Source organism: Lepus europaeus, chromosome 5 (genome assembly GCF_033115175.1).
Source record: "Lepus europaeus isolate LE1 chromosome 5, mLepTim1.pri, whole genome shotgun sequence".
Lineage (NCBI taxonomy): Eukaryota > Metazoa > Chordata > Mammalia > Lagomorpha > Leporidae > Lepus > Lepus europaeus.
The window spans coordinates 53,561,257-53,577,365 of record NC_084831.1 but is presented as its reverse complement, the minus strand read 5'-3'; the positions used below and the strand labels follow the sequence as shown (position 1 = coordinate 53,577,365).

General features: G+C 40.4%; 1 protein-coding gene across 9 annotated transcripts in view; it reads right to left on the bottom strand.

Moving 5' to 3' along the window:
* The window catches only part of PATJ (PATJ crumbs cell polarity complex component), a 445,385-nt gene that overhangs the window by 337,042 nt on the left and 92,234 nt on the right, over nt 1-16,109 (bottom strand). For all 9 annotated transcript variants that reach the window (XM_062191443.1, XM_062191441.1, XM_062191445.1 and 6 more), the window contains exons 15-17: nt 15,174-15,308; nt 10,063-10,224; nt 748-876 (exon numbers count right to left, since the gene is read on the bottom strand). In XM_062191443.1, coding sequence (XP_062047427.1) covers nt 748-876; nt 10,063-10,224; nt 15,174-15,308 — 426 coding nt within the window. The remainder of the gene's footprint in view (nt 1-747; nt 877-10,062; nt 10,225-15,173; nt 15,309-16,109) is intronic.

The following is a 16,109-nucleotide window of genomic DNA, read 5'->3' as shown; positions in this document are numbered from 1 at the left end:
TTTAGGCAGACTAAAGTATTAAAAATATGCATCTTAAAAGTGAAGAGATTACTTGCCAACAATTGTGATTCTCCCAAATGACCAAAGCTCTAACAACATGACAGTAATTGGATTGTGTGATCTTTCACATGCCCACCAAATGTATTAGGAATTTTACCCTAGTAATAATTGGAGTACATGTAAATACATAAATAATATATGTATAATTTCATTGAAAATTTTATATTTATTTAAGCTCATTGAAATTTGGAGGCAAGCAAACCATAAAAACCTTTATATGAAGGGAGAGACTAGGGAATGAATGCTAACGTGTAAACAGGGTTTCTTTTGGGGGTGTTGAATATGTTCTAAAATTAAGAGTGTGGAAATGATCATACTACTCCAAAAATATACTAAAAATAATTGAACTATATGTTTAAATGGGTGAATTTTATGATATGTGAAATATACCAATAAAGCAGAGGGAAAACTCCTCCACATGAAAAAGTTCATCAAGTTCTAGTATCTAAAAGCATCCAAGGATATAAAACTATTGTTTACTGTTCAGTTATTGTATCATGCACAATTTTATTCACTATGGGAGCTATTACTTTTAAAGGAATAATTTGGAGTATAACATCCCAACTTTGGGATTCAACTTTACTTAAGTCAATGAGTACTTTAATCAATAATTCACATAACCTTAATATAAACCAATCATTGAAAAAAAAAAAAAAACCACAATTGCTTCTATGTGAGTTTTTATACCTGGTAATCCAAAATGCTGAATCCCAAACCTTTATGATCTTTTAATAGCTCCACAATCTTGATTTCAGGAGACCAGAGAGCTAATTCACCATCATCTTCTTCAGTGTTGACATCTATATTGTGGTCAACCTGAAAAACCAAAGAAAATAAATGCTTCAAAATGTCCTTCAATTTGAAAAGAATGAACATTTATAAGGAATCTCACAGCTTCCTTTCAAACTAGGAATTCTTTTCAGCATGCATAGTTTTCCTTTTTAATCTTTTAAAAAGGGGCATGCACTAGGGCACATACACTCTAAATAAGACTTCATGAAAATTCAAACACAAATGCAGATTGTTCAAATAAGTTTTTAAAAAATGAAAAGTACCTGCTTCATTCAAAGTATTAACACTGACCTCTTATACTTCAATGAGTTCTGTCATCCCATTAGAAGCATAAAAGGAAAAATATGCAATTTAAGTAAAAATGAAAACATCATATAAAGTAGAAGCTTGTAAGGTATTTGAGTAGGAAATGCTTGCATTTATAATAACAATGAGAGACAAAGAGAGATAAAAATACAGAGACTGGCAAGATTAGGAGAGGGAAACCATTTCTGTGGCTCTTAGAAGTTTTTAAGAAAAGCTTTACTCAAAAAATAAAGTGAAAAAAAAAAGTCATTTGCTATTGTATAAGTAGAAAAATAGGTAAAAAGCACTAAGTTGAAAACCTGATCATAGAGAAAGCAAATTAGCAAAACTGCCTAGCACACAAGTCCTTGGTTACTTTTCTTGACGTCATACCATAAAAGTCCCTTTCCTGCAAACTCCCTGTACCGCCACAGAGAAGAATCACTGCTATGTGGAATTACAGGATACCCAATAAGGAAAATGCTATTTCAAAAAACCTTCTGTTTTTATACTGTTTGTACATGTATTATTGTTTTCATGTGATTTATTTTATCCTGTCCCAAAATACTCTCAACATATATCTGAAGCTGAAGAATTAATTCTCTTTATAGCATCTTTAAAAATCTCATGAAAAATGCAAATGATATAAAAACTATGCATGAATTTCAAGTATTTGCACCAAAATAAATTTATCTTTTTAATATAAAGATTTATTTACTTATTTATTTATTTGATAGGCAGAGTGAAAGAGATGGAAGGAAAGACAAAAAAAGAGATCTTCCACCCTCTGAATCACTCCCCAGATGGTTGCAATAGCCAAGACTGGGTCAGGCTGAAGCCTGGAGCCTGGACTCCATCTGAATCTCCCTGGAGGGTGGCAGGGATCCAAGTACTTGGGCCATCCTCCGTTGCCCTCCCAGGCACATTAGCAGCGAATTGGATAGGAAGCATGGCAACTGGGACCAAACAGCTGCTTCAATATTGTGTCAGAAGCGATAGCTTAACCTATTAACCATAACAACTGTCCCACAAACTTATCTTTTAATCCCATTTTCAGTGAACTTTTTTATTTTAAGTCCCCTCATACAGTCCCAGCAACTAAAAAAATGGCTTCTAGGTTACAATGGAATAAGAAACTCTTTGAAGACCACTATAGATTTTACCATGATTATGCACTCAAAATACACAATACCTTGCTCATTCAATTAATATTTGTTCCAACATATTACTCATTTATCTTTGATGTTTATTTTTCTCTTGAAATTCCTTAATAAAGTTAGACTTGTTACAGATGAGTATGATCTATCTCCCCAAAAGTTATGCAGATGTTTAAACTCTGATGTCTTAATGCCAATGGTTGATAGATTAAGGGGAGACTTGATATAATTGTGACTAAGAGGTAGGGCTTGTGGGGTGACTGGAGGCATGACATGCCCTCAGAGTGTTGACCTCTCAAGAGAGTTATTAAGTTCTGCTCTCTCTGCTTCCTGGCTCACCATGTGATCACTCCTCCACAACCACCATGATGAGCTTCTACCAGACATAAGAGTAAGGGGCTGCCTTTTACTGAACTATAACCACCAAACTGTAAGTTGAAATAAATCTTTTCTTTCCCAAGAAACTCCTGTTGAGTATTTTAGCTAAAATAACGAAAAGGATACAAATGTAAAACTAAAAAAAATTTTTAGAGCTTATTTTTTATTTTGGAACTTTATCAACACAAACTTGAACATAAATTCAGATAACACGTTGGGTGAGGATGACAGAAATTAAGATTCAGGGCCGGCGCTGTGGCTCAATAGGCTAATCCTCCGCCTGCGCTGCTGGCACACCGGGTTCTAGTCCCAGTAAGGGCGCCGGATTCTGTCCCGGTTGCCCCTCTTCCAGGCCAGCTCTCTGCTATGGCCGGGGAGTGCAGTGGAGGATGGCCAAGTCCTTGGGCCCTGCACCCACATGGGAGACCAGGAGAAGCACCTGGCTTCTGGCTTCAGATCAGCGTGATACACTGGCTGCAGCGTGCCGGCTGCAGCGGCCATTGGAGGGTGAACCAATGGCAAAGGAAGACCTTTCTCTCTGTCTCTCTCTCTCTCACTGTCCACTCTGCCTGTCAAAAATAAAAAAATTAAAAAAAAAAAAAGAAATTAAGATTCAGTATGTAGCCAGCACCGCGGCTCACTTGGGTAATCCTCTGTCTGCGGCACCGGCACCCCGGGTTCTAGTCCCAGTTGGGGAACTGGATTCTGTCCCGGTTGCTCCTCTTCCAGGCCAGCTCTCTGCTGTGGCCCGGGAGTGCAGTGGAGGATGGCCCAAGTCCTTGGGCCCTGCACCCGCATGGGAGACCAGAAGGAATCACCTGGCTCCTGGCTTCGGATCGGCGCAGTGCACCGGCCATGGTGACCATTTGGGGAGTGAACCAACGGAAGGAAGACTTCTCTCTCTCTCTAACTCTGCCTGTCCAAAAAAAAGGTGGGGATTCTTTGAGAATTTTTAAACCACATTCTTCTGGGACTCCAAAGGGCTAAACTCTCCTAGTATACAAGAACTCAACCCATCTATTTTCCATCCCAGGTAAGTGCTGTGAAGTTTGAGTTGGCAAAAGAATCTTATCAACTTGTGGCAAAATCCTGGACATCCCAAATATTTGCAGCTGGGAACACAGCCATAGCAGCCAAAATCCCTCAAGTCTGGGACCTGAAGTGAACAGGCATTAGTAAAAAAAATCTACCTTGAAGACAAGCATTTTCATACAAGATATCAGGACATCCTGAAACAAATTATTTTCAGGGAAATGACCATTAGAAATCAAAGAAAACTTGCCACACACAAAAACACAAATACGTGAGCAAAACCGAGTTATAACTATACACATCAGAAACACATTTACAGACTTCAGGTTCTGCACTTATTAGATGGAAATGTAATACATTTATGTAGATTTAATACATAAAGAAATAAAGGGCTGGAGTTGTGGTATAGTGGGTACAGAGACCACCTACAATGCCAGCATCCCATATGAGTGCTGGTGCGAGTCCTGGCTGTTCCACTTCCCATCCAGCTTCCCTGCTAAAGATCCTGGGAAAGCAGCAGAAGATGGCCCGAGTACTTGCACCCTGCATACATGTGGGAGACCAGAAAGAAGCTTCTGGCTCCTGCCTGATGGGTCTAGATCTGGCTGTTGCTGCCATTAGAGGTGTGAACCAGCAGATAGAAGATCTGTCTCTCTCTAATTCTGCCTTTCAAATAAATAAATAAATCTTTAATAAATTTTATAGGAAACAATAAACTGGAAAACTAGAAGATCTGAACAATTTTTATTAAGAAATCTATTTGAGAGGCAGAGAGAGAAAGAGTTCCCAACCCAATTACATGAATGATCACTGCTACATCCCAAAGTCTGCAGTAGCTGGAAGAAGCTGGAGCCAAGCAGGCTGGCATTGTGGCACACCAGGGTAAGCTGCTGCCTGCAATGCTAACATCTCATATCAGAGTGCCAGTTCAAATCTTCACTGTCTTGTTGATCACGCTCCCTGCTAATGTACCTGGGAAAGCCATGGAAGATGGTTCCTCGCCACTCTCACTGGAGACCCAGATAGAGTTCCAGGCTCCTGTTTCAGTCTGGCCCAGCATCAGCCATCAAAGCCACTTAGGGACTGAAACAGCAGATGAAAGATCTATCTTTCTGTCTGTCCCTCTCTCTGTCACTCTATCAAATAAGTAAAATAAATCTTAAAGAAAATAAGCTAAAGCCCAGAATCAAACCGAGGTATTCCAGAGTGGGATACAGGTATCTTAGTCACTAGGCTATACACCCTCTCTCTAATTAGAAGTTTTTAATCACCTGCTACTTTATTTTTTCATGTTAATGTAATATTACAAAGAGAACAGATTCAATATAATTCATATATACAAGTTTAAGAATATAATAACAGAATTGTAAAATATAATGATATTCCTTCCCCTCCCTTTTTTACTTTTTTTTCTTTTAAAGATTTACTTATTTAATTAAAAGGCAGATTTACAGATAGATATAGGCAAAGAGAGAGAGAAAAAAAGAGGTCTTCCATCTGCTGGTTCACTCCCCAAATGGGTGGAATGGCCAGAGCTGCACTGATCTGAAGCTGGGAGCCAGAAGCTTCTTCCAGGTCTCCCAAGTAGGTGCAGGGACCCAAGGACTTGGGACTTCTTCTACTGCTTTCCCAGACCATAGCAGAGAGCTGGATCGGAAGTGGAGCAGGTGGGACTTGAACTGGTGCCCATATGGAATGCCGGCAATGCAGGCAGTTACTTTAGCTGCTATGCCACAGCGCTGGCCCCGTTTTTAGTTTTTGAAATAACATTTTTAACTAAATAGTATTTTTTCTTTTTATTTACTTAAGGTATATAAATTTCATGTATTTCATATATACACATTTAGGAACATAGCAATACTTCCCACCCTCCCTTCCTTCCACCCACATTCCCACCCTTCCTCCTTCATCTCTTAATTTTTACAATGATCTACTTTCAGTTTACTTTATAATCATAATATTAACCCTACACTAAGTAAAGAGTTCAACAAATAGTAAGAAGAAAATACTATTCCTCAACAGCAGAAATGAGGACTGTAAACAATCACTGAGTAGTAATTTTTTTTTTTTTTTTTTGACAGGCAGAGTTAGAGAGAGAGAGAGAGAGAGAGAAAGAAAGGTCTTCCTTCCATTGGTTCACTCCCAAAATGGCCACTATGGCCAGCGCACTGCACTGATCCAAAGCTAGAAGCCAGGTGCCTCCTCCTCCTCCTGGTCTCCCATGTGGGTGCAGGGCCCAAGCACTTGGGCCATCCTCCACTGCCTTCCCAGGCCACAGCAGAGAGCTAGACTGGAAGAGGAGCAACCGGGACAGAATCCAGTGCCCCAACCGGGACTAGAACCTGGGGTGCCGGCACCTCAGGTGGAGGATTAGCCTGGTGAACTGCGGTGCCAGCCTGAGTAATAATTTTTAGAAGTATACTTCTTTGAACTTTGGGTGAGCTTATTAAATAAAATGAAAATACATCATATATACAGACATTTGAGTAAGATATACTAGAAAAATCCATTTAGGGGCCAGCATTGTTGTGTAATGGGTTAAGCCTGCAATGCCAGCCTTCTATATGGGCACCAGCTAAAGTCCTGGCTGCTCCACTTCTGATCCAGCTTCCTGCTAATCCCCTTGGAAATGCAGTGGAGGATGGCCCAAGTCCTTGTGCCCCTGTAATCATGTGGAAGACCCAGATGAAGCTTCTGGCTCTTTCTTGGCCCAACCTTGGCTATTGTAGACATTTGGGAAGTGAACCCCCAGATGGAAGATTGATTCTCTCTAACTCCCTTCATCTCCCTCTAACTCTGCCTTTCAAATAAATAAAATAGGCTTCATCTTTTTTTTTTTTTAAGATTTATTTGAAAGGCAGAGTTACAGAGAGGCAGAGGCAGGCAGAGAGAAGGAGAGGCAGAGAGAGAAAGAGTGAGGTCTTCCATATGCTGATTCACTCCCCAAATGGCTGTAATGGCCAGAGCTGGGGCAATCCAAAGCCAGGAGCCAGGAGCTTGTTCCAGATCTCCCACACTGGTTCAGAGGCCCAAGCACTTGTGCCATCTTCTACTGAAGGCGCCAGCTTTACCCGCTATACCACAGTGTTGGCTCCAATAAAATAAATCTTAAAAAAAAAATGGGGCCAGCGCTGTGGTGCAGCACGTTAAACCCCTGGACTGAAGCGCCAGCATCCCATATGGGTGCCGGTTCTAGCTCCAGCTGCTCCGCTTCCAATCCAGCTCTCTGCTATGGCCTGGGATAGCATCAGAAGATGGCCCAAGTCCTTGGGCCCTTGCACCCCCGTGGGAGACCCAGAAGAGGCTCCTGGCTTCGGATTGGCACAGCTCCAGCAGTTGCGGTCATCTGGGGAGTGAACCGGCAGATGGAAGACCTCTCTATCTCTACCTCTCTCTGTAAGTCTGTCTTTCAAATAAATAAAATAAATCTTTAAAAAAATCCATTTAGTAGAATGAAACAAAGTGAGACAAAATCTTCTGTAATTTGGAAGAATAGCCATCACTGCTAATACAAAAACATTATAAAATTAGGATTGGTCCAAATCTCAAACTGTTGCTGTAGCATTGGAAGGTTAATACACAGTCAAGGGCAGATTGAATCTAAGCATGGGCAAATTTTTTAATTCTTGAATTGCAAAACTTGGAATCAGTGGGAACATTCTCGATCAATAACTTCTGTATATTTCAGCCTGATGTGAGAAAGTAAAATTCCAAAAATTTTTTCCTAAATTATATCTTCCAATAAAAAGTTCCACTGACTAATATGATTGATGTTCTACTGTAGCATTTAATACCCTCCCTAATTAATTAATGAGTGTAACAATTTTGACTGAGTTGCCTAACCAGATAAGCTTTAGGAACATAAAATGGTATCAGTATAAATGATAAGATAGACACATGGAAAAGAGAGCCAGGATTCAAAGTAACCACATATGATTACAAAACTTGAGTTTATAGAAATTTCAAGGCATTCAAGGTGCATAAGGTAGTATATTCCAACCTGAAATATATCATTTTGATGCAATCAATTCTGCATAACTCCAGTATGTACAGAATGGAAAGCAATCAACTAATGGGCAGCAAGGCTGACATTTAGCATAATTCAGAGCTGTTGTTCCCCATTGTGGTAAAGCATGACTGATGGGAGCACAGAGTCAGCAGCCAGAGCGGGTGATTTACACACCCTGCAAGATCAGATTAAAGGTATTTTTATCGACCCTCAGAGGGAAGCCACCATCCACATTTTATTTTAGTAAGGATACTCACAAAAGTGTAGCATTGGCTTTCCCTCCTTGAAGTACTATTTTACAAAGGATAAACATTTAAAAAAAGATTGTCAATCACTGATCAAAAATTTACTAATCTCTTGTTATTTGCCCAGTACAAAATAAAAATGCTATTATACAGAAAATAATTTTAAGATATGGTCTTGGCCCAAGATGCTGACAGTCCTCCTGGACAGGCAAGATGAAAGTACACTAACGAATCTGTGACTCTTCAGTGCCTTAAGGAATCAGTAAACAAGGACAAGGGGACCTGAGGAGTGAAGAAGAGCGATGGCTCAGACACTGAGCACTTCTCATACTTGGGCATTACACACAGAACTTTGCACATATTGTTCCGTTTCTTCTCACACAAACTCATGAGGTGCATAATTACTGTAAGTACCACCATTTTTCAGAGGATGAAAATGAACAGAGATGGCCCGGCAATGTGGTGTAGCGGGTAAAGCTGCCACCTGCAGTGCTGGCATCCCATATGGGCACCAGTTTGAGACCCGGCTGCTCCACTTCCGATCCAGCTCTCTGCTATGGCCTGGGAAGGCAGAAGATGGGCCTCTGCACCCACATGGGAGACCCAGAGGAAGCTCCTAGCTCCTGGCTTTGGAATGGCGCAGCTCCAGCGGTTGCAGCCAACTGGGGAGTGAACCAGGGGATGGAAGATGTCTCTCTCTCTCTCTGCCTCTCCTCTTTCTGTGTAACTCTGACATTCAAATAAATAAATAAGTCTTTAGAAGAAAAGAAAATGAACAGAAAGTCAAATTATTTGCCCTTAAATTCACAAGTCTTAAGTGGTAGAGACAAGATTAGGGTCCAAATATCTTGAAATCCAGAATTTAGGTGAAAGAGAAGGTCCCAAGGCCTTAAACTGGATTTAACAGAATTATAATCTAAAAGTCTGGGCGAAGACAGTTGGCACAGCAGTTAAGATGCCTCCTGCGATGAGCGCATCCCATGTCAGAGTGCTTGGTTGGACTCCTGGCTCCTCAACTTCCAATCCAACCACCTACTAATGTGCATTCTAGGAGGCATCAGATGATGGCTCAAGTACTTGGGTCTCTACCACCCATGTGGAAGATCCAGACTGAGTTCTGGGCTCTTGGCTTCAGCATGGCCCAGACCCAGCTGGTACAGGCATTTGGAAAGTGAACCAGTGGATTGAAGATCTCTGTCTCCATTTCTCTCTTTGCCTTCCAAATACATAAACATTTTTTAAAGAGTCTGGAAGAGGAGAAATGTAGCGTAATAGATGAAGCTATAAATGGCATACAATGGCAAAGAATATGTTTAAAATTCTTTTCAGAATTGAAATCCTGCTGGAACTCCTCTTAGGTAAGATTTTATTCTCTGACCTTATAGCAATTTCTAGACTGATTTTGAAACTGATCACAGATCTTCATATTTTTAAGGCTCTGAAAAAGGGAAGTCCATTAGATATTCAACACACAGCAACATCTTAAACTTATAATGATGAAGTGAGTTGAACTAGAAGCCAACAGTACAAGTCCAGGCAATAACTTTAAAAAAAAAAAGGTTCTTAAAAACAAAAATGCATGCATATTAATGTTGCCAATGTTTTAAAGACAGGAGAGTTTATGTCATTAAATGAACACTGACAATTTGAAAAGCTATGCATTGTTCCCTTAGTGAAATACAAAGGAGCAGTTGGGTCAGGTCCCCCTCCCTCCACATTTCCATCCACTCTTCAGGGAAGCCTGATGAAAGAGCATGCCGCGCAGGTGCTGTGGCACAGCAGGTTAAGCTGCCACCTGCAGCATGGGCATCCAGCTACCTCCTAATGTACTTGGGAAAAGCAGCGAAATTTGGTCCAAGTCAGTCCTTGGGCCCCTGCCACCTTACATGGGAGACCCAGAAGAAGTTCCCTGCTCCTGGCTTGAGCCTGGCCCAGACCTGGCCACTGTGGCCATCTAGAGAGTGAACCAGTGGACAGAAGTTCTCTCTGTCTCTCCCTCTCTCTGACATTCAAATAAATAAATCTTAAAACAAACAAACAAAACAAAAAAACAAAAACAAACCACGAGCATGCCTATGGGAATCACAGCATATTCACTTGGTACCTCCATCTCAGGAAGGGAAGGTTCAGTGGTCCTCGGTTCATCCACAGAGGCCTCATCATCAAACAATCGTCGACAGCAAACCAGGGTAAAAGGAGGTGGCACTTCTTTAAGAAAGGAGACTGCTTCTCGGCGAGATTTTCCATAGAGCTGCACACCATTGACCTAGGAGGACAAAGGTTAAATCAGGATTTAGGGGATCCTCTAAGTGAAAAAACAGGAGTTTCTTGCTTACATCAATCTACCAAATAAAATAGGTTATCACTTTAAGCTCCCTTTAACAAACGGTCTAAATTTCATCATATTATTTAGTAGTACCTAAAAACATTGGCAAATGCAATGCTTAAAATTAAAAAATCAGGTGAAATATTTAGTCAACTCCAGTGAGTGAAGTATAAAGTGTGTGCTGAGGACAACTATTTTTTTTTTAATTTTTATTTATTTATTTATTTTTGACAGAGTGGATAGTGAGAGAGAGAGAGACAGAGAGAAAGGTCTTCCTTTTTGCCACTGGTTCACCCTCCAATAGCCACTGTGGCTGGTGCGCTGCGGCCAGCACACCGCGCTGATCCTAAGGCAGGAGCCAGGTGCTTATCCTGGTCTCCCAGGGGTGCAGGGCCCAAGCACTCGGGCCATCCTCCTCTGCACTCCTGGGCCATAGCAGAGAGCTGGCCTGGAAGAGGGCCAACCGGGACAGAATCCGGCGCCCCGACCGGGACTAGAACCCGGTGTGCCGGCGCCACAAGGTGGAGGATTAGCCTATTGAGCTGTGGCGCCGGCCGAGGACAACTATTACTGACCAAGTTATCTACTTACCTGTGTACACCTCCACGGCTATTCCTTTTGATACTCCAAATGTTGTATTCTCTCACATACTTCTATCCACCTCTCCTTAAACACACCAAAAATCATTTACAGACTTCCTAAGATCATTTCCTTTTGAATTTTGATTTAACTAAGAATATCACTATAGGTATTAATATTAAATTTAAGGTTGTTAAAAGCTTCCCAACTGAGAACACGTAGGCAACAAAATTCAGGATACTCATCTGTCAAAATTTAATATCAGCTCACAATATTCTTCTATAATACTCTTAATACCAACCAGAAAAATCACTTCTATAGAAAAGAAATACACCTAACTTTGTATGAGTTCCATTCTTAAATGCTGTGCTGATACACATATCAAGTACATGTAGAAAGTGTTAGTTTTCAAACTATTTTACCCAAATGTCCCTACATTTAAAAAAAATAGATAACTATTCCTTATTAATGATTAATACCTATCACCAAAAACTTTTCTAAATTTCACCTGATTTTACTGTTAAAAAACACTTTGCGGACTGGCGCTGTGGCGCAGCGGGTTAATGCCCTGGCCTGAAGCACCAGCATCCCATATAGGCGCCAGTTCAAGACCCAGCTGCTCCAATTCTGATCCAGCTCTCTGCTGTGGCCTGGGAAATCAGTAGCGGATGGCCCAAGTCCTTGGGCCCCTGCACCTGCGTGGGAGACCCGGAAGAAGCTCCTGGTTTCGGATAGGCACAGTTCCAGCAGTTGCGACCATCTGGGGAGTAATGGAAACGGATGGAAGACCTCTCTCTCTTTCTCTGCCTCTCCTCTCTCTGTGTAACTCTTTCAAATAAATAAATCTTTAAAAAATAAAACACTTTGCACTAAAAATGAATCAGAAAGTCTCATAATTTTTCATATACATGACTTTAGTGTAGAGTTTTCTCACTTCTAGCTTTAAGTCACTAAAAGCTGATCTTCCTGCTGCTTACAAGAAGTTGAGGTGTGAACACCATTGAGGCAACACACTTCTCACACCTGAGTGCTACCTTCCTGGGAAGGTTTAATGGTACTGTTAGGTTCAAAGTATTTCTAGTCTGGCATTAATTTCTGACATGTATAGTGCTAATGTTCAGAAAACTGACAGGATTGACTTTATTGGGAGAAGACACTCACAAATCTTTCATAGCAAATGGTCCCTGGAAAACACTCTCAAGCCTGTAACATAAGGCCAGACACATCTCCTTGCCTTTTAATTATTTACAAAGAAAACACCACATGGTAAACAGACCCACAAGCAATTTAGGGAGCTAGTCCTACTTGAAAAGAGAATATCACCTCCCAGGTCTTTATGACTGATGAGGGGGACCAGGAGAAAACAAGTTCAGTAGGAGATTACATTTTTTTTCTTGCAAAAACCACAAGTCAACCTTTACACAAGAAGGGACAAGGAGGTGCCTGTCCTGGTCCTGCTATGTCCACAGTGCTAACTGATGGCACAAGCACAGAAAGTTCTGAAGTCAGCTAAACAGGCAGTAACCTATACTAAGAGAAAGCAAGTAGATACAATCAAAGCAGGAATTCTACCCATACATGAGGATTAGTTGGTTTTTCACTTCAACAAATTAGAAAGTCACTTTTCAGGTTTTTATCTTGGAGTACCTTTAAATATTTATTTAGTTCATTATTTATTCATTGAATTGTCTCCAATTATTATAGCAGTGCCTGGTAGTCCTCTTTACTACTCTCTATCACTAAAGGGATTGGTCACATTTCCCATCACCAACTCCTATCTAAGGGGATTTGTGGCTGCTGTAAATAGCTGTTCTGGGCTGAGACTTGGCAGTGTTCTAATCCCAGAGCTTTTTTGTGCATCTAGTTTTAAGCTCTAAGGAGTACATTAAACACACACATACACACACGCACACGCATACACACATTCTGAGTCCAGGAGGTTATTTAGCCAACTTTACAGAGACTTTTAAAATTTCTGTATTTGGTTACTCAGAAAAAGTCAAGTTTTATTTTAGAGTTCATAATCTCTCTCAAGACTCTAGTAAGTACTGTCAAGCCTCAATTATCTCTAGACTTGTCAATTACCCAACACACACACACACACACACACGCATGCGCGCGTGTGTCCCAAAGGTCAAACTTTTCTTAATTACAGCACTATGCAAGTGCTGCTCCACTATATTACCACATTCAAACCTCAGCCCAGCTTGTAAAGTTTGTTAATATACCTTTTCATGCCAAGAATGTGGCCAATACTTCACATGGATGGTATCTCACATGATCCTCACAAACACATAGTGAAGTAGGCATGAAGAAACTGATTCTCAAAAAAATTAAGTGACATGAAAAGGTACCCTTAGTTAAACTGTAGCAAATTCAGAACCCAGAGAATATCTTCTGACTTTTAAACCTGGGCTTCTTTCAAGTTTTCTCACCATAAATCTACGTTTCCTAATTCAAAAAATCATCTTGCTTCCCAAATAAACCACATTCTGTTAGAAGATTGTAGGCCCTTGGAATTCCAACCTTAGCTAAAGCATAGCGGATTCATTAGATGGCTGAGATCACCTCTACTTGCTTTCCTCTGACCCACTCCACCACACACTAGTAATGCTGCATATTTAATGCCATCAAGTATAACATTTAAAAAGGGTTTAAACGGTAAACTTCATGTTAAGTATATTTTACCTCCAAATATTTCTACAGTTTTCAAATAAACATATCACATTCCTCAGTATCTTACAGCTATATATTATGGCAATGGTCTCCAATCTACAGAACTTCATGTGTAAAGCTAAAATGGTTCACCCCAGGCACTGCCCATCAGAAGAGAAGACATGGTCTCAATACCAAAAAGGAAGCAGAGGTCATCGGGTAAAACCTGCAATAAGCAGCTTGAACACCTCCACAGATAAGCAACTTACTACTCACCACATCTTGAAAGAGGACTTCCATACCCTGGCCTCCCACACTAATGACAGAATTTGACTGCTAGTCTTAGTATTTTTATCTCTTGAGCTTGAAATTTTATCTAGAATTCTTCTCAACACATCCTGTAGGTGCTTGGACAATACTAATAAGTTGCAGTTGCACCCAATGTGAATCCTACTTGTTGACTCTTCATTTCACTTTGAGAAAAATGTAAATTTTAAAAAGAAGTCTCTAAACTCAGGATTGAGGGGATTCTGTTTTCGTTAAGGCTACTAGGTTGAATCTATTAAATTTAACCTAGGGCTTCTTGTGGATTCCAACAATTAGAAGAGATGTTGCTTCTAGGTAATCTCTTTTAACTATTTCCCACATTTCTTTTAGGGGCGTAGGAGTTACTATGATTGAAAAAAAACAAATTAAATGAGAGTTGGGTTTTCTATCACTAATTCAGTGTAAAAAGTTGGGGAAATCAGGGCCTTATTTACTTATCCATAACGTTAGGGGTTTCAGTGTTGTTCTATTCATTTGCTGTGTTAGCTGTGGAACTTAGATTTGACTAAATCTCTTTACAAAGTCATTTTAAAGTAGATGTGCTCTAGAACTGCTCTATCTTGAATAAAGGTTGCTGAGCCTGAGTGAAGGTTATGTTAATAGGGCATTTCCAAGGAGAAAACTTGAAAACTAGTCAACTAACTTTATGTAAGTCTGAGGCCATTCAGCTCTGATTCTTATTAGAAGTAATCAACAAAATCTGCAAGTAATATGGCTACATGTTGCAACAAGATCAGATATAAAATCCTTAAAAATAATATTGCTTAAAAAAAAACAAAAAAAAAAAACAAAAAACAAAAAACAAAAAACAAGGGCAGTGTATTTGGTGCTGTGGTTAAGACACCTGTATCCCATATCAGTGTGCCTGGATTGGAGTCCCAGCTCCAAAACTGATTCCAGCTTCTTGCTAATGTACACCTTGGGAGGAGAGGTAGCAGATGATATCTAAAGTAGTTGGATCCCTACCACACTCATGGGATACCTGGATGGAATTCTTGACTCTCAGGCCTTTAGGGAGAGAACCGACAGGTAGGAGTGCTCTCTAATAAATATAGTTCTTTTAAAAATATAAATTAAGGTATCAAACTTAATTGTTCAAGTAAACATTCAAAAGGATATCACAGGAGCACCAACAGATAGGGAACATGGACCGAACGCATGACATCTACTTCTTTTTTCATCCAATAAGCTGTTAAGTACCTTGCAGTCTAACAGCTTGTATTATACTGGCAAGGATGATAATGTAATCCAGTAGATTTCTGGTGAGAACACATTTTCCTACAGCTTAAAAATTCCTGCTGAGTCTTTCTTCCAACTATACATTTTACCTCAAGAAGCTCATCCTCTGGCTGTAAGAGGCTCAGGGTATCTACAGGACCACCAGGAGCAATTGAAGAGATGTAGTGGTGCCCATCAAAGGAATCCACTTCCACGCCAAGCCTCAGAGTGTGAATAGGCAGCAGCTGTAGCAAAAAGAGCAGCAAAACCAAGCACGGTAAGGACACATCTGGCTGTCAATCCTCCACCAACTGTTACTTTCACATGAAAATTCCATCTCTTGAATCAGGTCACCAAAATCCCAAAAGAGAAAAAATAATAATAGGAAACTAGTCTCAAATAAACTATGAAGTCATTGGTCTTCTTAGTCTCACTGCCCTTTTCCTTTGAAATTCCCTGGGAATGAACCAACAACCATACAATGTTCTGCCTTTAGTTCTCAGCTCCAGGATCCCACTCTTACTGTATTCCTGGTATGAATGCTGTGTTTCACTTTTCTGTAGGACTTCTCATCCCCCAAAGCATCCTACCTCCCCTTGATGCCCTAATTAACTTCCATTCACACTTCAATACCAAGACAGGTATTTCTAGGAACCTTGGCCCTGACTTAATGAGCCTCCATCTGGGGTCCAGCACCATCTGTATCACAGCTAATACCATGCTGTGTTTAGAATCCTATTGTCTTGACTGTCCTCTCCCTTTAAATAAACCCTAACCACTTGAATACAAAATCTTAACCTTTAGCCTATAAGCTCAGGCCCTAGAACAGTACCAGGCATTAAATATGGGCTTATTAAATGTTATTTGAACTAATCTGTGAAGATGATACCTCATAAAAGAAAACATCTCTGATTCTGGAGAAAGCAATCATTGCCTATTCTAGGACTGAATCTATCAGCTTATAAGAATTCATATGGGGGCTGGCATTGTGGTGTAGTGGGTTAAGCCTCTACCTGCAGTGCCAGCATCCCATGTAGGATGCTGGT